Source organism: Rhinolophus ferrumequinum, chromosome X (genome assembly GCF_004115265.2).
Source record: "Rhinolophus ferrumequinum isolate MPI-CBG mRhiFer1 chromosome X, mRhiFer1_v1.p, whole genome shotgun sequence".
Lineage (NCBI taxonomy): Eukaryota > Metazoa > Chordata > Mammalia > Chiroptera > Rhinolophidae > Rhinolophus > Rhinolophus ferrumequinum.
In genome coordinates, this window is record NC_046284.1 from 111,236,837 (window position 1) to 111,263,436 (window position 26,600).

Consider the following 26,600-nt stretch of genomic DNA (forward strand, 5'->3'; position numbering starts at 1 on the left):
TGAAAGAGGTAGAAATTTAAGGTAATAGGAATCTAATCCAAGATTGTATGGGTAGCAATGGAAAAAGGGCAGATATGGGCTAGACTGGCACAGAATTATCAGCAGGCCTAGGTGATATACCTCATTCACATAAATAATAGAAAGGGCCTGTTGGATATAAGATACCAGAGTTGTAGTGATAGAACAATATAATGAAATCAGAGATTGATACACCCACTGGACAAGACAGTTAAAAAGAGCTGCATAGACATTGAGAGCAATCGATTCCTAGTCCTGGTTTGACTCTTTTCAGTCACTGGCACCAAAACCTCCCAGTTCGAAGTGGAAAACTGATAGAATGGAAAGCAGGATTTTTTTTTTTTTTAGCTTCCTTGTTTATTTTTCCCCAGAGGTCTTATTTCTGTGTTTTAAATATCTGCGGTCACCTTACATTGAAAAAAGAACCAACTCATCTTTCTCTCTGTCCCCACCCTCCACCCAAAAAGACTCTCTTTACCATTCTTTTTGTTTAATCTTTGGCACAACCATTCAGTCACTCTGGCCTGGAAAAATAGAAGTTATTTGTGACTTATCCTTTTTATCCTTTTTATTATGCAACAGAAAAAAATTAAAACTTGAATGAATGATCATTTTCACCTCTTAAATCCATTGAGCTACCAACACAATTAGAGAATATCTCAGAATGTATTCTAATCATTTATTTACTTGTTTGTCATTCCCACCAGATTATGAGCTTCTTGAAGATTATTTTATTTGTATTTGTCCCATAGTGCCTAGCACATAGAATTTGCTCAGGAAATGTTTGGTTGGTAAAAGAGAGCTTTGTCTATGGGGTCAAACACAAATTCTTCCTGGCATTCCAAATTGTCAAGAGTCTGGCTCCTCCCTACTTCACCTCCCCACTTTCCACACTGATTTGGTTCCTTCCTGCTTATCATGCATGCCTCCATGTCCTTTCTTGTGCAGGTACTCCGTACCTTGACTTTTCTTCTCTAGGCCCAATCCTTCCCACCCGTCTAAATTCTGCTCTACAAGTCCCTAACCCCACCTCTTCCCTCTAGCCTTCCTGTGCAGGTAGAACTGATCTTGCCTTTCTCTGAATTCCTGTGCTACTTATTGTTGGTAATCAATCATTTTCTCGCTCTATCATATTCATGGTGCTATCGCTGCCATTTAACTGAATGTCTCTTATATAAAATAGAAAGGATCTGGGATGTACGAACTTTACCTCAAATGGTAACACAGCCCCCAAAGGTACAGTGGTGTGTCCGCATTTTGTAGATGACAAGTCCCTGAGGCTCAGAGTTTAAGTAACTTGCTCAAGGTTACACAGATCTGAATCCAGGTCTTTCTAACTCCAAAAAGCCTTTGCTCTTTTGGCTATACCACAGTATTTCCTCCCCCACTCCTTCTCCTCCTTCTGTCAAGTAGATCTTTTGGGGTATATCCATTCTTTCCCACGTCTGCCATGTTTCACAGATGCTTAATGAATGTTTGTTGAATTGAGTTGATAGGGGTAATGAAACTTATTCCACTTTTTTGTGTTTTAATATTGGGATGCCTTGTTTTTAAAAAGTTGCTCTTTTTGGCCATTTTTCATTAATTAATCATTTTGATTAAAATACTTGTAAATTTGATGTTAAAGCCAATATCTAATATGTACTCTATTTATTTTTTTAACTTAAAGCACAGATTTTATAAATATGTACATTTTCTTCTGGTTATATAATTTAGTAAAAAATATAGTTATTAATTTTGAAAATTCAAGAGTAATATGTATAAAAATATAAATTAGTATTTTTATACATATAAGCAAAATTTTATTTAAAATAGGCACCAAAGATATTTTGTTTTAAAGATTGTCTCTGAAAGCTATTGCAGTGTAGCCACATGTGCAATATTTTATAGTTCGAGACCGTGTTCGGACAAAAATGGAGCGTGATATCTTGGTAGAAGTTAATCATCCTTTCATTGTCAAGTTGCATTATGGTAAGTAAGTTATGAACCACCTCCCACCTCATTCCTTCACCTCATCCCCCACTCCTTTGAGTGCGTTCAGATATACTAATATGTATAAATAGGTATTTGTGTATATTTATGTGTGTTTAACAGATGCATAAAGTCATGGAAATTAAACCATTACTTCTTAGACAAACTTTAGAAGCTTTTATCACATTTAGCTTATGTTTTTTTTAAACATTATAGTTTCTGAGTGGTAGCCATAAGAACAGGTAATCATTTTTATTATGTTAATTGATAATAATGTGCCAGCATTTTATAGTACGGACTATAAAATGTGTTAGCCCAACTTAAAAGTAAGAAAGATCCCTAATGTTCTGAAATTTTTATCACCTTTCTTTTCCCAAAGACATACGTGCTTTTTCTCAGTGGGTAAACGTGTGGTGATTCTTATTACATGTAATTAAAGCTACCCAACCCACATTTTTTCTGTAGTTAAGTGACATAGTTTTTGTATTTAGTTTCATGTTTAAGTAAGTCTTTTTCTGTTGGGAATTTTTCTTATTGATCACATGTTTAAGAACTATTGTATTCCTGAGAGACTATTGCGTGAAGAAAATCTAATGTTTTAGTGGTTCCATAATAAGAAGCACTGCATTTTAACATTTCCACATGGGAACTAAGAGAAATCAGTGGTTATCTTCTAAATAAAAATCAGTTTGGATCTATGATGTAATTATTAATTTGCTAAAAATAATATTCATTTGTGAATGTTTACCTAATGTAAGCCTAAGAAAATAAACTATGGTGAATTAATCGAAAATGTTCGTTTCTTCATTCAGCTTTTCAAACTGAAGGGAAGTTGTATCTTATTTTGGATTTTCTCAGGGGAGGAGATTTGTTTACACGCTTATCCAAAGAGGTATATAATTAATCTTTATTTTTAGTCTATTTATGCTCATCCTGTTTCAGCTAAAGCTTTGTTATGTTTCAATATTATGCTTATCATATTTTCTCTAGAGGCACAAGATTCTTACATTGAAGAATCAGAGCCAAAAAGAGTTCTTTTCCTACCTTTCGCATTTATTCTAAAAGTAGGACTTTAAATTGATTAACTATCTTTGTCTTTAGTCCTACTTCTTTTAGTTATAGTTTTGTGTTTTTTTCAGAAGTATTAATATGTTAACAAGATATACTTAAGGAATTGGTAGTGGAAATTCAGCATGCATTTTAAAGATCACTTTTCATTTCTAAGATGTTACTGTGTTGGGGCAGCCATGGCACAGTCTAAATATAGTTGTTAACAAAATGTAAAATGATTTACTCCACAGTGCCTATTTAGCATTTAGTAAGTGATTAGTTGACTGATTTGATCATTTTTGCAAATTTCTTTCATAAGTAAATTGTGGATAAAACTGCATATAATAGCATATTTATAATTTTTTGAATAATTTAAACTCTAGGCTGGGACTTTAAATAAAAATTACAGATACAAAAAGAAAATACAGAAAAATTACTATTTTATTTTTAGGTGATGTTCACAGAAGAAGATGTCAAATTCTACTTGGCTGAGCTTGCGCTTGCTTTAGACCATCTACATAGCCTGGGAATAATCTATAGAGACTTAAAACCAGAAAAGTAAGGAATCATGCTACTAAGTTGAATACAATGTAATATTATTTTGGAGGTAATAAAAAATAAAATTACTTCATAGAACTACCACAAGCATTGCATTAACATGACTGCTTCACATTTCTGCTAACACTATGTATTCTCATACTTTTAATTATCTGTTATTCAAAATTTCTGTTAATGTTATCTTGCTTTGATTTGCATTCTTTAATTTATAATGAGGTTGAAATCGATGTTCATATGTTAATTGACAATTTGTATTTTTGTGTGTGATTTTTCTGTTCATGACCTTTGCTCATTTTTCTTTTGGAATGTTATTTTTTTCTCCATTGTTTCGTAAAAGACCTTTACAAATTAAGAATTTAACCATTTGACATACATTGCAAGTACATTTTTCTAGTTTGTCTTTCAATTTTAACTTTATGTTATTTTAACCTACACAAGTATTTTTAAAAAACCTTTTTTAATTGGGGAATATTGGGGAACAGTGTGTTTCTCCAGGGCCCATCAGCTCCAAGTCATTGTCCTTGCATCTAGTTGTGGAGGGCGCAGCTCAGCTCCAAGTCCAGTCGCCGTGTTCAATCTTTAGTTGAAGGGGGCACAGCCCACCATCCCATGTGGGAATTGAACTGGCAACCTTGTTGTTGAGAGCTCGTGCTCTAACCAACTGAGCCATCTGGCTGCCCCCTGCACAAGTATTTTTTTCTCAGTCAGACCTATGAATCTTTTCTTTTGTGATTTCTTCCATGACTTTTATTCTTAGAAAGTCTTTTCCAATCCCGTGATCAGGTATTTTTCTTCTAATTTTATGGTTTCTTTTTATATTTTAACTACATCTGGAAAATTTTTGGTATGAAGTATGGCAAAGAGCTAATGCTTTCCTCCGAATACCATTTATTGAAAATTTTCTTCTCCGCATGATTTCAAATTTTGAGTGTAAGTTGTGCAAATTCCCATTACTTTGATAATAGCAATTATCAAGAAGCTAATATTATTTAAATTCTACACACATCTGTGTTTTAATTTGTCAGTGTTTACCACTTTAAGTAAGAAAGGTGTTTTTTTTTTCCTTTTTTAAGGATATAAACAAGAGCCATGCTCTAACAAGAATTTTTTTAAACAGCTTTATTGAGATGTAATTCACATACCATAAACTTTACTACTTAAAGTGCAAAATTCAGTGATTTTTAGTATATTCACAGAATTTTGCCACCATCGTTTTTATCAAGAATTTGGATATTATTGCCATTAAAATGTTACATACAAAATTTAAATAACATATTACAATAGCAAATAGAGGAAATACTCCTTTGGAATCCTATTAAGTGATCATTTAGCAATTGTTATGCTTTCACATTTTATGTTTTTCATATATTTTGTTTTTAGATAAACAAATTCATATGGTTCTATTTCTATTCCCCAGATAATTACTGAGTTTTTATTCTCATTTTCCCAATTTCTAACTATTACATAAAATGTACAGTAATTCCAGGTGAGAACAAATATTCAAACATGTAATTCTTAGAAGTATTTATTGTAGACCATTGTGTTAGCATTGGTCATAAAATTATGATTAAGGCATGAGCCCTATCTCAAAGGTCGAATAAGATAAAATGTAGGTAAGATTGCTTAGGGTGAGATCTTTCACATACATGTCTAGATAATGCTATTAAATTGAAATAACTTTAATTGTTAAATGATCCAAGTAAAAACCCTTATATAGAACCTAGAAGAAATTTAAGTTTTTAGACCAATTGTTTTATGCACTGTAAGGGATTTTCCAGATACTTTTATGCTAGAATTCTGTTATAATAAGTATAGCTAAAAAATAATAATTAATAGTTGAAAGAGAACTTTGCTTATTGAGAATAATAGTTGACCTTTAAAAGATAAAGGATGGGCATGGTTATCTTAAAAGAATGCCTTAATTAGAAGGCATAAGTAATAATACCCTTTTAGCCATGTTTTCTTTTTTCTCTCAAAATTATCAAGAATGATTTGAGTTTTGTTTTGTTTTTAGAAGTACCTTTCATGTATTTATTAGACGGGAGGGTGATTTCCACCATACCTAATAATTCCCTTTATATTCCCTAAGTGTATTTGTCTGCTTCATAATTAAGCATAATCAAGATTAGTATTTTTTTCATAACAAGTCCCTTGTTATGAAGAGACTTGAAAAATATGCCCCTACTGAATTACCCACAGTGGTAAACTTTATTGTAATCATAGTTGAATTGATGGCATAGGAAGCTTGGTAGTATTTTTGACATAGTAAAATTTTATTATAACAAAATTTGGCTGGCACATTTTTTAGTTAGAATTAAAAGTAAGGAAATATCTATATGATGGAATAGCTTTGAATATAAATGAAACAGTTTATTATTTGATTTTTCAAGTCAGTATATTAAAATACCTATCCAGTAATACAATTATTGGCTTACAGCTTAGTACTTATCCCTTTCTATAGCTCCTTGATTAATGATGTTACTCTCACTCATGTATCTGCTAAGGCTAGAAACCTGAGTGTCTTCTCTATTTGTTCTTCTTTATCATGACCCATATCTAAGAGATCACTAAATACCCTTTAAAATTGCAGATATGATTATCAGTATCCTCCATGCATATAAACCTTTTATAGTCTTCATTGCCCACGAGAAGAAGCCCAAACTATTTGGAATGCCCTGTTGGCCTTTTGTAGACCGGCCTCATTATTCAATACGTTTCTTATTTGTCTGCTATGCCAGGCACTGAGCTACAAGATGAATAAGGTCAAACCCTCTCTAGCAGCTCGCAGTTTACTAACAGAAAACACTGGAGCATGTGTACAGGGAAGGGATGGGTCAATGAAAGCAAGGAGTGTGATGAGGAAGGTGTGTTGAAGAGAAGAGGATTGTGTAAGTCATGTCAGAAAAAAAGCTAGGAAAGAATGATTGAGTTAGATGCCTTAAAAATGACCAGAATGACAACTCTACCACATTCGCCTTAAATATTTGGACCCTCTGTCTATTCTGCAAGTACTAGGGAGTTTAGTGAAACCACCTCTGCAGAAATGCATTAAAAAGAACAACTTAGAGAGTATATAGGTTTTGGTTTTTTTCCTAATAGGTTTCAAGTGCCCCTGGCTCATTAATACAAGTTTATAAGGCTTTGCATTTGGGGTTTGTTATATGCGTGTGTCCAAAAAAATTTTCTTTCCTCCTTTATCTTTGCCTTCTTACTCACTATCTAAAGCAATATTTTAGAATGAATGTGGTGATCTGATGCTTAACAAAGTCATTTCAGTTTTAGCTTCTATAAATCTCTAGTGGGTTGAAAAGATTTTCTGACTTTGTCTTTTTTTTCTTTCAGCATACTTCTTGATGAAGAAGGTCACATCAAATTAACAGGTGAAAATTCTCATTTTATTAAAATGAGAATAAATACTCTCTATAAATTCTCTCTATATAAATTTCCTTTAAGGTTGATCATGGTACAAATAATGAGTAACACATTGTGTGTGTTAAAATCTTGATTAGAATTTTTAATAATAAATGTAAATATTGGAACTCAAAATTTAAACTTTGTGCAAATTATTGTAGGATATTTACGATTCAATATTTATTTTGGCAGATTTTGGCCTAAGTAAAGAGTCTATTGACCATGAAAAGAAGGCATATTCTTTTTGTGGAACTGTGGAATATATGGCTCCAGAAGTAGTTAATCGTCGAGGTCATACTCAGAGTGCGGACTGGTGGTCTTTTGGTGTGTTAATGGTAAGGTTTGGGGCGTTTTGTTTTTTGTTTTTGAGAAGTTCAGTAATGAATGTAGTGGAAATATAAATCACTTGTTTTATTATGTAGCAGTTTTAGAAGATTTCATTGTAATTAAGATGATGCTTTCATATCTTCTGACGTTGAGATTTTATACTTACTGACTAATACCTCTGATTATTTGCCTTTTTGTAGTTTGAGATGCTCACTGGTACACTACCTTTCCAAGGAAAAGATCGAAAAGAAACAATGACTATGATCCTTAAGTAAGTACTCCCTAGTGGATATGTTTTGATGAGATTTAAAAAATAAATGCTCAAACTAAAAAAACAAACAAAAAACGCCCAGATTTTTGGAGTGTTGGCTATAGCCTAAAAAATAACTAAGAAATTCATCGATATTATAACATCACTATTATGTAGTTTAAATATGAAAAAACCCCATAGATTGAGAGTACTCGTATTATTTCATGTTAACGGTGAAATATTGAAAGCTTTGCCTTAGAGATGTGACATGTGACAAGGATGCCCATCATTCCATTTCTGTTCACACTGTCCTGGAGGTACTGGCGAGTACAGGAAGGCAAGCAAAAGAAGTAAGATTTAAGGTTTTCAAACGTTTAACATTTAAGGAAGAAATGTAATTGTCACTATTTAGATAACATGATTGTGTCTGTAGAAAATCCAAAGTTTCATATAAAGTCTTGGAGTTAATAAAAGTTTAGCAAAGGTGCTTTATAAAAGGTCAATAAATAAAATTTATTTTTGATTATTAGTTTCAGGTATACAAAACAACATAGTGATTAGACATTTCACACCCCTCACAAAGTGATAACCCCCCCAATCTACTACCCCTCTGACATCGCACATATCTGTTATAATATCATTGACTATATTCTCTATGCTGTACTTTATATCCGTGACTATGTATTTTTTTTAATTGTAGTTGACAGTATTATTTTATATTAATTCCAGGTGTACAGCGTAGTGGTTAGGCATCTATATAATTTATGAAGTGATCCCCACAATAAGTCTAGTACCCATCTGACACTATACATAGTTTTTATAATATTAGTGACTGTATTCCCCATACTGTATTTCACATTCCCATGACTATTTTGTAACTACCAATTTGTACTTCCTAATCCTTTCGCCTTTCTTACCTATCCCCCCAACTCTCCTCCCATCTAGCAGCCATCAGTTTGTTCTTTGTATCTACGAGTCTGTTTCTCTTTTGTTTGTTCATTTATTCTGTTCTTTAGATTCCACATGTAGCTACGTGAAATGAGTCAGACTGAGAAAGACAAATAAAATCTATTTCATGCCTGTATACTAGCAACAGAAAGTTGAATTTTCAAAAAAGATACTGTTTATAATAGTATAGAAAATATCAAATACCTAGGGATAAATCTAGCAAAAGTTATATAAGAACTCTATACAGAAAACTAAAAAATTTTATTTAAAAAAATTTTTAAAGACCAAAATAACATGGAAGGTTGTACCATAATCATATTATGACAGACCCAGTGTTATAAAAATGTTGGTTCTATAGATCAGTGTTATCTAATAGAAACGTAATATGAGCCACACATATAATTTTAGATTTTCTAGTAGCAACATTAAAAAAGTAAGAAGAAACAGTTAAAATTCATTGTACAGTCATGTACCCTATAACGATGTTTCAGTCGATGACAGACCACATATGTGATGGTGGTCCCATAAGATCATAATGGAGGTGAAAAAGTCTTATTGCCTAATGACATCATAGCCATTATAACTTTGTAGTGACATCATAGCCATTGTAACGTCATAGTGCAATGTATTACTCAGGTGTTTGTGGTGATGCTGGTGTAAACAAACCTACAGGGCTGTAATTCATATAAAAATACAGCACATACAATTATGTGCACTACATACTTACCACTGTGTTACAGTTGCCTACAGTATTCAGTAGAATAACATACTGTACAGGTTTGTAGCCTAGGAGCAATAGGTTATACCATCCAGCTTAGGTGTGCAGTAGGCTGTACCATCTAGGCTTGTAAGTGCACTCTATGATGTTTGCACAGTGATGAAATCACCTAATGATACATTTCTCAGAACATATCCCTGTTAAGTGGCACATGACTATAATATACTTTATTTAACTCATTATATCCAAGACATTATCATTTCAACATGTACTCAACGTTAAAAAAATGATTATTGACATCTGATACATTATTTTTTCCATACTTATTTGAAACTCAGTGTGCATTTTACACTTAAAATTTGGGCTAGCCACATTTCAAGTGCTCAGTGGCTGTATGTGGCCAATGGCTACCTAATTGTACAGCATAATTATAGTTTCAATGCAAATCAAATTTAAATCCTTGCAAGGTTTTTGTGTGGAACTTGATAAATTCTGATGTGATAATACAAAGGACCAAGAATAACTAAAACACTCTGAAGAAGATCAAGATAGAAAGACTGGGTTTACCAAGTATCAAGTTTTACTGTAAGTATAATTAGGATAATATGGCATTGAAACAAGTATGGGAAAATAGACTTGTGCAGTAGAATAGAGAACCTGGTAATAAACCTATACATATATGGACAATTGATTTGCGACCATTGGACATTGCAGAGCAGTAGAGAAAGAACAGCCTTTTTAAATAAATCGTGCTGGAAAAATTGGTATTCATGTAGAAAAAGACAAAATAATTCCTATCTCACACCATACACAAAAGTTATTTCCAAGTATATTACGTGTGTGTGTATGTGTGTGTGTGTGTGTGTGTGTGTGTGTGTGTATAAAAAGGCAAAAAAGATTCTAAAAGAGCATAGGAGAATATCTTCATGACCCTTGGTTAGGAAAAGTAGTCTTTGGACACAAAAAGCACTAGCTATAAAGGAAAAGACTGATAAATTATGACTACATTAAAATTATTAACTTTTTCTCATCAAAAGATTCCATTAAGAAAGAGTAAAAGAAGAAATTTGCAACACACATAACCAACAAAGGGCTTGTATGGAGAATATATCAAAAACTCCAGTTAATCAGTAAGAAAACGACAGCCCAATAGAAACATGGGTAGGGGACATAGGGACTTCACCAAAGAGGATATTCAATAGCCAATAATCTTGTAAAAAGATGCTCACCCTCATTAATCAGAAAAGGCAAATAAAACCACAAGCTACAACTGCATACCCAGCAGAATGACTGACAGTACTAAGTGCTGACAGGATGTGGAGCAGTGGCAACTTTCATGTCTAGCTGGAAGGAATATAAATACTCATATAACCACTTTGGAAAGTAGTTTTTGGCATTGTCTTCTAAAATCCGATATATGTATACCCTCATCCAATAATCCCACTTTTAGGCATGCACCCAATTTCTATGCACACGAAGAAGCAAGTACAAAGACGTTCATAGCAGCATTATTTATAATAGACAAAAAGTGGAAATTGTTTCATTAACAGTAGAATGGATTAATAAATTATGGTATATTTTTATAGTGGAATAAAATGGATTGACAGACTGTCTGTAAATATTTTAGACATAGTCTCTGTCACATACTATTTATTGTTTGTTTCCAGTACTTTAAAAATGTAAAAACCATTCTTAGCTCAAAAGCCATACAAAAACAGGCTGAGGTCTTTGGCCCATGGGTGTAGTGTGCCATACAGCAAAGGAAATGAACAAATCACAGTTATGTGCAACAACTTGGGTAAATCTCACAAGAATGTTGAGCAAAGGCAGTTCAGATAGAAAAGAATGAGTACTGTATGATTCTATTTATAAAGTTTTAAAAGCAGACAAACGAAAGCATGGTTTTTAGCGTCCATATTTAGATCACAAAAGCCTGAGGCAAAATTAGTAAGTGGTTACATTGGATGAGGGGTTCTGGCAATATTATATTTCTTGGTCAGATGACTATTCACTTTGTGGTAAATCATTGAGCTGTGTACTTTGGTTTTGGGATGTTTTGTTTTGTTTTTTGTTTTTGCACTTTGTTTTTCTTCACAATAAAAAAGGTTAAAAACTATTTGCTATATAAATGAATGTTCAGTGAACCATCATCACTCCATCTACTCTAGCCCCTTCCTTTCAGCTAACAAACACACTCTGGTGTTGGGGGAACAAGATCACCCTTTCTTTGACCTGGCCTTCCTTTCAACTTTCTGCACCATCTTCCTGCATCCTTTTAACACAAAGCCTCTTTGAAGAGTAGTCTTTCATTTTTTTGGCTGCTTTTATCCCACAGCCTGTTTGTCATTCATTCCCACCACTCTATTGAAACTTCTCTCACTGTTGTCATCAGTGATCTCCTGGTTGCTTAAATCAGTGGCAGATTGTTAGAAAATTGACTCTTAGACATTTGTTCACACAATTCATTCAACAGATGATTGAGGTCTTGCTACATGTACGTAGGATGCAGTATGAATAAGACTGACAAGATCCTCTGTGATCTCACAGAGCTTGCGTTCTAGTGGAGGAGACCAGGAATTAATGTTTAAACAAATAAATGTATTTCAGGTAGTAATAGGAGCAACAGAGATAATAAAGCAGGGTATTTTTCATTTTTTTAGTTTTAGGTGTACAAAACAATGTAATGATTAGACATTTACACCCCTCGCAAAGTGATGCCCCCCAATCTACTGCCCCTCTGACATCGAATATAGCTGTTACAATTCCATTGACTATCTTCACTATGCTGTACTCCACATCCCGTGAATATATATACACACACTGTGTTTCCCCAAAAATAAGACCTAGCCAGACAATCAGCTCTAATGCGTCTTTTGGAGCAAAAATTAATATAAGACCGGGTCTTATTTTACTATAATATAAGACCAAGTCTAATATAGTATAATTAATATAATATAATACCAGGTATACAGTATACAGGTATACCAGTATACAACAAACTGTATTTCATGGATGGGAAACCAGGGGATTCTTGAAGTGTGAGGGGCAGGGGGAGGAGGCATTTTAGATGGGACAGTTAAGGAAGGTCTGACACTGTCAGCCCCTCTTACTCCCCTTAGCTTTTCCTGATCTCATCAGCTTCTCCTACCTCTCTAAGCATTCCTCTTTTAGTCTCTTTTGCTTGACCATTCCTCCTCTGCCTTCTTTTCTCTAATTATGAAAATTTTCAAATGTAAATTCACAACAATGGAGTAATACAGTGAACACACATACCAATCACCCAGATTCAAGTCATCAAGATTTTACCACATTTGCTCCATTTTATTCCCTTTTCTTCTAATTTATTGAAATATTTTAAGCATTCCAGACATGTCATTTCTCACCTACTTCAGTTTGTATCAGTAAAAAGTATAGATGCTTTCTTACATAACCACATCTAACAAAACTAGTAATAATGCTTAGGTATCATCTAACACTAGTCTTTAACCAGAGTTTTTAGATTTTCTCCAAAGTGGTATTTTTACAGTCCTGAAAGTCTGCACATTTCATTTGGTTGTATTTCTTTTTTTGGTTTGTTTTGTTTTTTTGGTTGTATTTCTCATACAAGAACAGAAGCTTCTTTTCATCTAGAACAGTCTATCCTGTTTTTCTCCTGCCATTTGCTTATAGAAACCAAGTCAGCCAGTTTATAATTCCACTTTCTGAATTTATCTTGTTGAAAGATGAGACCACCTCTCAATAGCTGAAAAAAAGCATAAAGCTGATTCTATTGCTTACTACAGTAAGGGAGAGCAATGCTGATCCTATAGAATCTCTCCAAGCAGAGAAGACCACTGTTCTTATGTAGGTTTTTGGGGAAGGGTGGAGTTCAACAATTGACAGCTTTTCAGGGTCATTAGTGCATTGACATCATCTGTAAGAGTATGGTCACTTGGGAGGGACTGTTGTTGATAAGTTGGCATTCAGGTGTGGTTAGTAGAGGCAGCCCATTCTTGTTTGGCTAATTTTCATGAATGAAGAGCTGTTACTGATTAGTTGGTTTGCAAAAAAAAAGCAAACTATGTTCACTTAGGCAAGTTGTCTTTGATCAATTGACTGGATTTAAAACCAGTTCTGGTGGCTCTCTTGTTACCAGGGTTACGTAACAATTAGTCCTTTGCTAGAAGTGTGGAATTTTTTTTATTCTCCTTGTGATATTATTCCTTTATCCTATTTTTGGTTAAGTGTATTTGGCAGTTTTTCATAGTTCTTGCTGTTGCACTCTATTGCATCACATCAGGAGGCTTACTTTACAACACCTGGTCATGAGGTCTTGTGATTACAGCTGATCCCTCCATTGTAAAGTTCCGTGTCTTTCATCTATTGGTTTCATCCACTGATAATCATTACTTGAAACAATTATTTTACTAGGGATTCAAAAATGGTGATTTTTTTTGTTACTGTTATTCCTTCTTCATTCATTAGCTGATATTTTCCAAAACAATGTACTTTCCCTCGTCAACTAGGGCTATTTAGTTACCTTGAAATAAGGCTCAAGCAAGAAGGGCAGAATAAATGCTTAATTCTTAATTATTTCCATTTGTCAGAGCCCTAGTTACTTCCAGTAGGGGTGGTGTCCAATGAGTTGGGTTTTATGTTAGTTTTGACTTTTTGTGTTTTTTTTTTTACTATAATGAACTCATGGGATTTAATAATCAGTGTGATTCGACCAATTGCATTCATTATTTTTAACGCCTGAGTTGCCCTTTTTCTGATCACCTTTTAAATGTTCTTGTTCCCCAGGGTACCATCTCTGATGTGCTTTCTTCCCCTCTGTGCTCACTTTCCTGGCTGACCTCTTACGCTCAACATTTTAATTATTCCCGTATCACTCTTTCTTACCTTAGCTTACCAGACACCAGACCGATATTTCCATTTACTCACCTGCCTGGCTCTCCCAAAACATATGACGTGCATGACTTAATACTTTTAAACTAAATTTTTCTCTAGCTGCCATTCTTTTCCTCTTCTTGTATTCCCAATTAGCAGCATTTCCATGCAGCCTCTTTCCAAAGCCATAAACCTGAAAATCATTCTTGATTACTCTCTCTTGCATATGCAGGTATTCACCACTTTCTGTCAGAAATATCTCAGTGTCCCAGCCTTTCCTCTGCATTGCACTGTTTACAGTTCTCAGAGCATGGTGAGCTCCTACCCACACTACTGGGCCAAGCTCCTAAGTAGCATGCTTACTACCTACCACTGTTTCCCACTCCAGATCATTTTATAATGCCCTTGGAAGTACCTTCTTGAAAATAAATCTGGTCATGTTAGTCCACTGTTTAAAGACTTCTGCTATATCCCTGTTACCTAATATAGCAGTGTTTCCCCAAGTTTGTTCAACAGGACATTAATTCTACAAAGTGTTAATAAGTTAATAGTTATTCTCTGAGAAAAAGCTGCTGGAAACAAATGTTTAGAAAAATACCGATTTCTTTACTCTAGATTTCTCAGCCTTTTAAATGCAATGTGTTTTTTTCTCCAGCAGGGAGGTATAATAGATAGCATTCTACAAACTCATTAGATCATGATGTATTTTTTGTTGCCTTTAAGTATCTAGAGAGATTAATGTTATTCAGTAAAATGTTGGGGAGATACTGGCCAAATGAATAAATTCCCAACCCTTAGATTGCATTTAAGGCCTTTCGCAATCTCCTGTGTTAAATTAGATAACCCTTTAGCACTCTTCCATATGTCCTTCTGAATTTGTCTCTTAATGTACCAGGGTTATCTGTATCCGTCTTCCCTATTGATTGTGGGGGGCTGTCTTTGTATCCTCAGCACTAAGCAGTGCACTAAGCACATAGTAGCTCCATAACAACACACTGAATAATAAATGGATCTATTTCTGAAATATAAATTTCTCTGCCAGCCATTTTGCCCCGCTCTGTTATTATTTTCATACTTACAGGATCATTGGTTTCCTTGATTTGTAGGTTGAGAAAAAGAATAAAATTACATATTAGAGCTGCAACAGACCTTCAAGCTCATCCAGGCCAGTGGTTTTCAGACTATGTGCCACAGACTCTTAGATATTCCACAGACCCGTTTCCCACCAGCTCTTCTTCCCTGCAGGGCTATTAAAGGGGATGGAAGGAAAAAATAAGCGTATATAGGACATGTTCTTGTAGCAGTTTTAAATGTTGGATTTCTTAAATTCCTTTTGAAAAATGGTTCCAAGGCTACAGTTTGAGAACCACTGATCTAACATCCAATCCCTTTTGCTTACGAAGAAGTGGTAATAGGCCCAAAGAGATTGGGTTTCCCAAGGTCACAAAGTTCTTAGTGAAACAGCCAGAACTAAGACTCAGATGATCTTACTCTGACAGTAGTGCTATTTGCAAAATTCTGAAAACTGAAACAGTTCATGAGAAGATTACCTGAAACCTATGTAACTTTGCTAACAATTGTCACACCAATAAACTTTTAAAAAAATTACAGACTAAAGTTATATTATTATGTGTTCACACCAAAACCTATACACAGATGTTCACAGCAGCTTTATTTGTAACAGCCCCAAACTGGACACAATCCAGATGTCTTTCGACAGGCAAAGGGATAAACTGTGGTACATCCCTGCCATGGAATAATACTGATTAGCAATAAAAAGTAATGAACTATTGATACACACAACTTAGATGAATCTCAAGGGAATTAATGCTGAGTGAAAAGAGGTTACCTACTATATGATTCCATTTACATAACATTCTTAAAATGACAAAATTATAGAAATGAAGAGTAGATTAGTGGTTGCCAGAGATTAGGAGTTGGGGAGGGAGGCAGCTGGGTGTGGTTATAAAGGGGCAACATACAGGATCCTGGTGATGATGAAATGTTCAGTATCTTTACTGGGATACAGGAACCTACGCATGTGATAAAATGGCATAGAACTAAGCACACACACACGCACAGATGCACACATACACGAGGTAAAACTGAAGACATCTGAATGTGATCGATGGATTGTACCAATATCAATATCCTGGTTGTGATAGTGTACTGTATAGTTTTTTAAGATGTGACCTTTGGGGAAAATGGGTAAAGGGTATGCAGGATCTCTGTATTCTTACAATTAGTGTGAATCCACAATTATTTTAAAATAAAAAATTTAATTTAAACAAAATTTTAAATAAAATACAAATACCTCCAGAAAATAAAATGTTATTCTGTGGGTTTTTCATTTAGAGCCAAACTTGGGATGCCTCAGTTTTTGAGTCCTGAAGCCCAGAGTCTTTTACGAATGCTTTTCAAACGAAATCCTGCAAACAGATTAGGTAAAATTTTTCTTTTGTTTCTTTTGTGTGTTTGTTGGTGTTTGGGTTTATTTTTTTTCGGGGGTGGGGGGAAGATGGATATCTGTTTTTGTTGTGGGATTATGAAATACTAGGAGAAATGTTAAAGCAAAGACTAAATACACAATATGTATTCCTCCTTGAAATAAAATTACCATTTAATCAAAATTAGTTAATTTTTCATAGGTGCAGGACCAGATGGAGTTGAAGAAATCAAAAGACATTTATTTTTCTCAACAATAGACTGGAATGTAAGTATAGAATGGAAACTTGCTTGAATTTTTAAAAAATAATTAACACATGTCTAAGTCTCTCTTTTTTTACTCCAGAAACTATACAGAAGAGAAATTCATCCACCTTTTAAACCTGCAACTGGCAGGCCTGAAGACACATTCTATTTTGATCCTGAGTTTACTGCAAAAACTCCCAAAGGTAAGGGAAAAACATGAAAACCCAAATATAAGACTATATTTCTTTTCTTGTTCAATCAGAAAATCTTTTCTAGTACAACTCTTTATGCTATCCCATATCTCCCCTTCATACTCAATCCCTGCCACAATACCTAGATAATTAGTAAATCCTTTAAAGTAATTTATAGCAGTTAAGATTCTTGTTAAATCTTTTAGCAAATTATGTTGTGCCTTAAACTTTGATACTATTTATGTGGAAAAATTATTTGGTTGTGCATTTATTTACCTGTAGCTATTTTTCCATGAAATACTCCAGTATAAATAGTTCTCTTTAAAACTCTTCTATTAGGTGGTATTCTGGAAGTACTTGTAAAGTTCAAATCCCAAGCATACCTTAAACTTTATATGAGGTATAGTAACTTCAAAATGAATCATATCCTGTATCATGCTTTATCCTAAAATTGTATAAGCAGGGACTATTATACAGAAGTAATCTTTGAAATGATAACCTGTACTTCATAATACACATAATGGTGTGTTTTTCACTCTAATGCTCTCATTTAGGTGTACCAGACCCCAGGTTTCTCATTGACAAGCAAATAAATAGAAAATGTACTTACATATATTTTCCATAGAGTACATCATTCAAACTTTACTATAAAGCTTTCCAGCCAAAATCTTTACAGTCTATGTTAAACATTGATAGCTGTTTATAACTTTTATAAGACAGCCTTAGAAATTTGAATTAACATGAACAAAATTTTATCAAATCCATGGACAGTGATATGCATGGAATTGATGATATATATATAGTGATGTTTTACTTTGCTTTCTCCATACAATTTGTCCCGATCTGGGGAAAATCTCAGACTATAGCACTGCTATATTGTATTATGTCCAGATATTGTATTAGGAGAAGTCTTCAGTATAATACTGTCACATTGATTTTTTTTTAAATTAAAGTTTATTGGGGTGACAGTTGTTAGTAAAGTTGCATAGATTTCAGATGTACAATTCTGTAATACATTATCTATATCTCATATTCTGTGTTCACCACCCAGAGTCAGTTCTCTTTCCATCACCAGATATTAGACCTCGTTTACCCTCTTCTAGAGCTCCCCTACCCCCTTACCCTCTGGTAACCCCTAAACTATTGTCTATGTCTATGAGTTTTTGTTCCTTCATTTGTTTGTCTTGTTCTTTTGTTGTTTTTTGTTCATATACCACATATCAGTGAAATCATATGGTTCTCTACTTTTCCTGTCTGACTTATTTTGCTTAACATTATAATCTCAAGATCCATCCATGTTGTCACAAATGGTACTATTTCATTTTTTCTTACCGCCGAATAGTATTCCATTGTGTATATATACCACAACTTCTTTATCCATTCATCTATCGAAGGACATTTTGGTTGTTTCCATGTCTTGGCCACCGTAAACAAAGCTGCAATGAACATTGGAGCACACGTGTCTTTATGGATAAATGTTTTCAGAGCTTTTGGGTAGATACCCAGGAGAGGGATTGCTGGGTCATATGGTAATTCTATTCGTCATTTTTTACCTTCCATAATGGCTGCACCAGTCTGCATTCCCACCAACAGTGTTATGAGGGTTCCTTTTTCTCCACAGCCTCTCCAACACTTGTTACTATTTGTCTTGTTGATGGATAGCCATTCTGACTGGGGTGAGGTGATATCTCATTGTGGTTTTTATTTGCATTTCTCTGATGATTAGTGATGTGGAGCATTTTTTCATATGTCTATTTGCCATTTGTATGTCCTCTTTGGAGAAATGTCTCTTCAGATCCTCTGCCCATTTTTCAATTGGGCTGTTGGTTTTTTTGTTGTTGAGTTTCATGAGTTCCTTGTGTATTTTGGATATTAGTCCCTTGTTGGAGGCGCTGTTTGCAAAAATCTTCTCCCATTCAATTGGCCGCCTCTTTATTTTGCCGATGGTATCTTTTGCTGTGCAGAAGCTTTTAAGTTTGATATAGTCCCATTCGTTTATTTTAGCTTTTACTTCCCTTGCCTTTGGAGTCAAATTCATAAAATGCTCTTTGAACCCAAGGTCCATAAGTTTAGTGCCTGTGTTTTCTTCCATGCAGTTTATTGTGTCAGGTCTTGTGCTTAAGTCTTTGATCCATTTTGAATTAATTTTGGTACATGGTGACAGATAGCAGTACAATTTCATTCTTTTGCACGTGGCTATCCAATTCTCCCAGCACCATTTATTGAAGAGGCTGTCTTTCCTCCATTGTATGTTATTAGCTTCTTTGTCAAAAATTGTCTGTCCATATTTATGTGGTTTTATTTCTGGGTTCTCAGTTCTATTCCATTGATCTGTGTGTCTGTTTTTCTGCCAATACCATGCTGTTTTGATTATTGTAGCCCTGTAGTACAAGCTAAAGTCAAGGAGTATATACCTCCAGCATTGTTCTTTTTTCTTAAGATGGCTTTGGCTATTCGGGGTCTTTTGTGGTTCCATACAAATCTGATGATTTTTTGTTCTATTTCTTTAAAAAATGCCATTGGGATTTTGATGGGGATTGTATTGCTTTGGGTAATATGGCCATTTTAACTATGTTGATTCTTCCAGTCCATCCGCACGGAATGCCTTTCCATTTCTTTGTGTCTTCTTCAGTTTCTTTTAAAAATGTCTCACTCGTTTTCTGCATATAGGTCTTTCACATCCTTGGTTAAGTTTATTCCAAGATTTTTATTCTTTTTGTTGCAATTCCACAAGGAATTTTTTTTTAATTTCTTTTACTGAGATTTCATTGTTAGTATATAGGAATGTGATGGACTTTTGTATGTTGATTTTGTAGCCGGCAACTATACTGTATTCGTTGTTTCTAATAGCTTTTTAGTCGAGTCTTTAGGGTTTTCTATATATAGCATCATGTCATCTGCAAAGAGTGACAATTTAACTTCTTCATTCCCATTTTGGATGCCCTTTATTTCTTTCTCTTGCCTGATTGCTCTGGCGAGGACTTCCAACACTATGTTGAAAAGCAGAGGTGATAAGGGACAGTCCTGTCGTGTTCCTGAATGTAGAGCAAAGGGCTTCAGTTTTTCACTATTAATTATAATATTAGCTGAGGGTTTGTCATATATGGCCTTTATTATGTTAAGGTATTTTCCTTCCATACCTATTTTATTAAGGGTTTTAATCATAAATGGATGTTGTATCTTGTCAAACGCTTTTTCTGCATCAATTGATATAATAATATGATTTTTGTCCTTTATTTTGTTTATGTGATGTATCACATTGATGGATTTGCATATGTTGAACCATCCTTGTGCCCCTGGGATGAACCCCACTTGGTTGTGATGAATAATCTTTTCAATGCATTGTTGCATTCGATTTGCTAGAATTTTGTTTAGGATTTTTGCATCTGTATCCATCAGAGATATTGGTCTGTAGTTTCCTTTTTTTGTGTTATCCTTACCAGGTATTGGTATCAGGGTAATGTTGGCCTCGTAAAATGAGTTAGGGAGTATTGTCTCTTTTTCAATTTTTTGTAAGAGTTTGGGTAGGACAGGTATTAGATCCTCTTTGAAGTTTTGGTAGAATTCACTAGTGAAGCCATCTGGTCCCAGACTTTTGCTTTCAGGAAGGTTTTGGATGACTGATTCAATTTCCTTACTGGTGATCAGTCTGTTTAGATTTTCCAGTTCATGATTCAACCTAGGAAGGCTATATGTTTCTAAGAACTTGTCCAATTTTTCTAGGTTATTGAATTTGGTGACGTATAGTCCTTCATAGTTTTCTTGGATGATCCTTTGTATTTCTGTGGTATCATAATAACTTCCCCTCTTTCATTTCTGATTTTTTTTATTAGTGTCTTTTCTCTTTTTATCTTAGTGAGTCTAGCCAAGGGTTTGTCAATTTTATTAATCTTTTCAAAAATCCAGCTCTTTGTCACATTAATTTTTTCTGTTGTCTTTTTTGTTCTCTATTTCATTTAGTTCTGCTCTGATTTTTATTTCCTTTCTTCTGCTGACCTTGGGTTTCATTTGTTCTTCTTTTTCTAGTTAAGTTGTAGCGTGAGGTTTTTTATCTGGGATTTTTCTCATTTCTTGAGATAGGCCTGTAATGGTATAAATTTCCCTCTTAAAACTGCTTTCTCTGCATCCCCAAAATTTTGGTAGGGTGTATTTTCATTGTCATTTGTTTCTGTGTATCTTTTGATCTCTCCTCTTACTGCATCTTTGACCCGGTTGTTCTTTAAAAGTACGTTGTTTAATATCCACCTATTTGTGGTTTTTCCTGCTTTCTTTTTGCAGTTGGTATCTAATTTCAAAGCCTTGTGATCAGAGACTATGCTTGGTATGATTTCAGTCTACTTAAATTTGCTGAGGCTAGTTTTATGTCCCAATATATGGTCTATCCTTGAGAATGTTTCGTGTACACTAGAAAAAAATGTACAGTTTGATATTCTAGGATGAAGTGCTCTATAAATGTCAGTTTTGTCCATTTCATCTGATGTGTCATTTAGGGCTGCTATTTCTTTATTTTTTTCTGTTTGGATGATCTATTCATAGCTGTCAATGATGTATTTAGGTCCCCTAGTATAATTTTGCTTTGGTCAGTTTCTCCCTTGAGTTCTGTTAGTAGTTGCTTGGTATATTTCGGTGCTCCCTGATTGGGGGCATAAATATTGATGACTGTTATCTCTTCTTGTTGGATAGTCTCCTTTATCATTATGAAATGTCCATCTTTGTCTCTTGTTAACCTTTTTTATCCTGAAGTCTGTTTCATCTGATATCAGTATGGCTATTCCTGATTTTCTCTGGATACCATTTGCTTGGAGTGTTAATTTCCACCCCTTCACTTTGAGTCTTTGTTTGTCCTTGTAGCTGAGATGTGTCTCTTGGAGGCAGCATATGGTTGAGTTTAGTTTTTTGATCCAGTCTGCTACTCTCTGCCTTTTTATTGGTGAATTCAGTCCATTTACATTTAGGATGATTATTGATATGTGAGGATTTCCTGTCATTCTGTCTTTAGTTTCCTGGTAAGACTGTGTCTCCATTGTTTCTTTGCCTTTTTGTTGTCTGTTTTTTCTGTGTGGTGGTATTCTATGATGTTTCCCTCTGTTTCTTCTTTTATTACAGTATATATTTCAGTTCCGGATTGTTTCTTTTGACTGGTTACCATTAAGTTTATGTAAAAGAAAGTTTCATATTTAGAGTATTCCATTTTCTTCACCATGCTTACTTTCTCCATTCCCATAATCCAGTTCAGGCCCTTACTCTCCCACTTTTTTATGTTTTGATTGTCACAAGTTATCCTTATTTGTGCTGGTGAAATAGCCTCCTTCTGTATTTCTTGTAGTGCAGGTCATGTGTTAGAAAATTCCCTCAGCTTCTGTATGTCTGGAAAGGTCTTTATTCCTCCTTCCTATCTAAAGGATGTCTTTGCTGGGTATATTATTCTTGGCTCATAATTTCTCTCTTTCAATAGTTTGAATATTTGGTTCCACTCCCTCCTGGCTTGTAGAGTTTCTGCTGAAAAATCTGATGATAAGCTAATGGGCTTTCCTTTGTTGGTTACCGTCTTCTTTTCCCTGGGCCTTGAGGATTCTTTCTTTGTCGTTAATTTTTGACAGCTTCAATGCAGTGTGCCTGAAGAAGGCCTGTTGGGGTTGAGGTAATTAGGTGTTCTATTTGCTTCTTGGAGTCTAGTATCCAGTTCTTTCACAAGTTTGGGAAGTTCTCGTCGACTGTTTATTTGAGTATACTCTCTGTTCCCTTCTGTCTTTTTTCTCCTACTGGTATGCCCATTAATCTTATATTGGTCTTTCTGATGGAGTCAGAAAGTTCTTGTAGAGTTCTTTCATTTCTTTTTAGTCTCAAGTCTCTTTCTTCTTCCATCTGTATCATTTCCAGATTTCTATCTTCGATGTCGCTGATCTTTCCTCCATCTGATCAACTTCACTACCTAAGCTGGCTATTTCATTCTTCATTTCTTTTACTGAGTTCTTAGTCTCCAGAAATTCTATTTGGTTCTTTTTTAAAATTTCAATCTCTTTGGTGAAATGTTCATTTTGTTCTTTGATTGTGTTTCTGAGTTCATTAAACTGCCTGTCTGTGTTTTCTTGCATCTCATTGAGTTTTTTAAGAACTGCAATCTTGAATTCTCTGTCACTTAAGTCACATATTTCCGTGTCTTTAAGTTCATTTTCTAGAGACTTTTCATTTTCTTTCTGAGCTGTCTTGTTACCTTGGTTATTCATGGCAATGAATGATTTATTATTTCTCTTCGCAGACATCTACAGTAGTAGGTTCCGCAACAGGTTGATAGAAAGAGGTCTTACTTTTGTTTTCCCATAGGTATTGGTAGAATGCTTTATTTTCTCTCTGTCTGCAGCTTTTTATTCTCTCTTACACTGTAGTGTTATATTTTCTGTGCACTATTCTGGCTTCTCACACAATGGGGGGGATTCCCTGGAAGGCGGGCTTCTCCTTTGTTAACAGTTCGCTTGGGTCATAGCGTACCACCTCCGTGGGGGGGGGATGTGGAGAGCTTATGAAGTTGGAAAGCTCTTCCAGATTCAGAGCCCTTGTGTTTCAGCGGCTCTGTTTACTCCTTCAGGGATCCAGCCAGATAGGTGGGGACAGGCGTGGGGTGAATTTTGAGAATTGGCCCAGAGCAATGGCAGCGACCACCACCACAGCCGGTCCTGCTTCCACAGCTCCCTCCCCTTTGCTGAAACTAGTTGGGCTGCGAATCTGTGTCTGCGGACCACAGTTCTCAGAACTGCAAATATTCTGTTCTTTTGATCTGACACAGCTACTGTTCCGCTTCTAGCACTGGGCAGGTGGGGATGGGGCGAGCTCTGGGAGGGTAGGAGGGGGCGGCCAGTCTCGGTGCCTAAGGCTTCCGTTCTCTGCTCAGCAGTGAGGGCTTAAACCACCATTTTCAGCCTTCTTCCCTCAGTCTTTTGTCCGAGGTCTCTGCTGTGAGCGTTGGGTTCAGCCGTGTTATATGCTGCCCCCTCAACCCTGTGGGCCATAAGTGGAGCCCTAGCAGTCCGAGTTCTTCCCTCTCCCGTAGCTGCGGTAGTTCCGGGGTGCAGCGAGCTCGGAGCACTGAGCTAGGTCTGCATCCTGCGTCCGCACGTGGCCGCCTCTCTGCACTTCTCCCTTCCCTCCTCCCAGGTCGCGCAATTTGCCCACCTTTAAATGATTTCAGTAGTGCACCTCTTCGTCTTGCCTGTCTGCTGCGCAGGGAGTCCTTTGTGGAGTTATACTTGTTCAATTTGTTGTAAATTCCAGGGGAGAGTTCAAGAAGCACACCTCACGCTGCCTGTCACGATTTAAAATTCACTAAACAATATGTATTGCTGAGAATATCAAGCCAATGTTCTGAAAGAACTTTATACACAGTCGAGTAGATTTGCCTTTGTTGTTTGCTTGCCTTTAGCCTTTATAGTATGTTTATAAAAGTGTGCCTAATTGTGTGTTTATATTTATTTATGAATAACACATTTATTGTTTGTCTTTGTAGTGAACATTAACCATATTATATAAGGATATTTCTATTTTTGTTAATGCCAATAGATTCCACATAAATAATTTCAATAACAATACATGTCATATTGTGAAATATATTTTAAGGAATATGTACCATGATCATCCTAGAAATTACTTTTGGTCCTTAACTATATTATGTAGAGAGAATAATTTTTAACTTGTAGTTAAGATTTCCAGATAATTTTTAACTTGTAGGTAAGATTTCCGGATTCTCACATTGTGTACTGAGACCACTGAACTAAGTTCCTTTCTCCTAAATTATCTGTAACTCAACCTTGTATCTCCTCCTAACCAGGGACCATAGCACTGTTAGTTTCCCATTTAGGGCTGCACTATCCAATATGGTAGTAAATTAATTAATTAAATTTAAAATAGTTAAAATTAAAAATTCTATTTCTCACTCACACTGGACACATTTCAAATGCTCAGTAACTGCATGTGGCCAGTGTCTACCATATTGGACAGAACAGGTAAAGAAAATTTCCATCACTGCAGGAAGTTCTATGGGACAGTGCTAATTTAGAACAACATTAAGCCAGTAATTCATCTATTTATTATATTCTTCAATGCATTAGCTATTTTCTGGGCTCTGAGGAAGTAGGATGTTAGAGTTGTGATGGCAACAAGCCATCAGGACAGACCTCAGTGAGTTATCCTGGAAGTACCAGATGACTGAGAAGTGGAATTCCAGAATAAGTGAGAAAGGTCATAATGTCAACAGTTCTTCCCTTAATTACCTTTCAAAGTAATTGCCTTCTTAGTAATTTATTATTCTTTTCAGATTCACCTGGCATTCCACCTAGTGCTAATGCACATCAGCTTTTTCGGGGGTTTAGTTTTGTTGCTATTACCTCAGATGATGAAAGCCAAGCTATGCAGACAGTTGGTGTGCATTCAATTGTTCAGGTGAGTGAATGTCGTTTTAAATTTGAAATGTTGTACAATATAGTTCATTGTGTGAATAATTAGATTAGATTTGATCTGCTGACTTAAGTGAGCAGCTTAATAAGCATTTTATATCATTGATGTTACTCGGAGAAATTTCTTTCATATGCCTTTGAAAAGGTTGCATGCATCAGAATCCTGAGTTGAAAGTGGAATTCTAAGAGAGTTGCAATAAATATCACCATTTTATCTCTCCCCTCTCCTATGCCTCAAAATGTTTATCAGGCCTCGTTTGTTTCATCCTCTGCCTCTGTCAGGTCAGCTCTGATGAACTGAGATCTCCTGGTTCCTTGGAAAAGGGGTCAGCAGACTTTTTCTGTAAAGGGCCAGATAATAAATATTTGAGGCTTTGTAGGCCGTATGATCTGTGTTTCGACTACTCAACTCTGCCATTGCAGCACAAAAGCAGCCATGGACAATACAGAAATGAATGAGCATGGCTGTGTGCTAGTAAAATTTTATGTAGAAAACCAGTAGTGAACCACATTTGGTGTACAGGTCGTAGTTTACCAACCTCTGCCATAGAAACACAAGAAATGAAAATGAAGGTAAGTCTTAAGTTTTATGTCTTGTTTTTTTTGGGGTCCCTATTGTCATTAGGAAGAAATGGTTATGGGTACTCCCTTAGGGTGCCTTCTACCTCATTATCCCATCTGTTTATCAGAGTTGGAGAAAAAAGGGGGTAAAAGTCACAGAAGCAGGTTTGTAGGTAGGTGTGTGTGTGTGTGTGTGTGTGTGTGTGTGTGTGTAATAGGAAACTGGACTAGTAAATTAAATGTTATTAGAGGAACACAAGTAGTACAAGCCATTAGATTTATTTCTTCTCATCCTATATCATTAAAAGATACATTTCATCTTCCTAATCATAGAAGGAACTAGATATATCTTTTAAAGCACTGAATTGTTTTTACGGTATAATTAGTGCTTGACTTTGCTTGATAATTAAGTTACTTTTGCTCTAAAGTTTTTTTCATGAGTCACTCATCTTGCTTTCTCCATTTTCTAGAAAACCAGTTTAAATGCTGGTTTTTGAACAAAGTTCATGTAGAAATAGTCTGTCCCTTTTACTATGACAATCACGTAATACATGGCAGGTTTTAAAGTTGTAACTTCTGTACCTAATAGA

The 26,600-nt window shown here is 35.2% G+C and overlaps 1 protein-coding gene across 7 annotated transcripts in view; it reads left to right on the forward strand.

The window, feature by feature from the left end:
• RPS6KA3 (ribosomal protein S6 kinase A3) overlaps nt 1–26,600 on the forward strand; it is a 108,005-nt gene that overhangs the window by 64,473 nt on the left and 16,932 nt on the right. For all 7 annotated transcript variants that reach the window (XM_033104954.1, XM_033104962.1, XM_033104990.1 and 4 more), the window contains 10 exons: nt 1,909–1,989; nt 2,802–2,881; nt 3,491–3,597; nt 6,940–6,977; nt 7,201–7,343; nt 7,536–7,606; nt 16,476–16,564; nt 16,769–16,833; nt 16,912–17,014; nt 25,311–25,435. In XM_033104954.1, the coding sequence (XP_032960845.1) occupies nt 1,909–1,989; nt 2,802–2,881; nt 3,491–3,597; nt 6,940–6,977; nt 7,201–7,343; nt 7,536–7,606; nt 16,476–16,564; nt 16,769–16,833; nt 16,912–17,014; nt 25,311–25,435 (902 nt within the window). The remainder of the gene's footprint in view (nt 1–1,908; nt 1,990–2,801; nt 2,882–3,490; nt 3,598–6,939; nt 6,978–7,200; nt 7,344–7,535; nt 7,607–16,475; nt 16,565–16,768; nt 16,834–16,911; nt 17,015–25,310; nt 25,436–26,600) is intronic.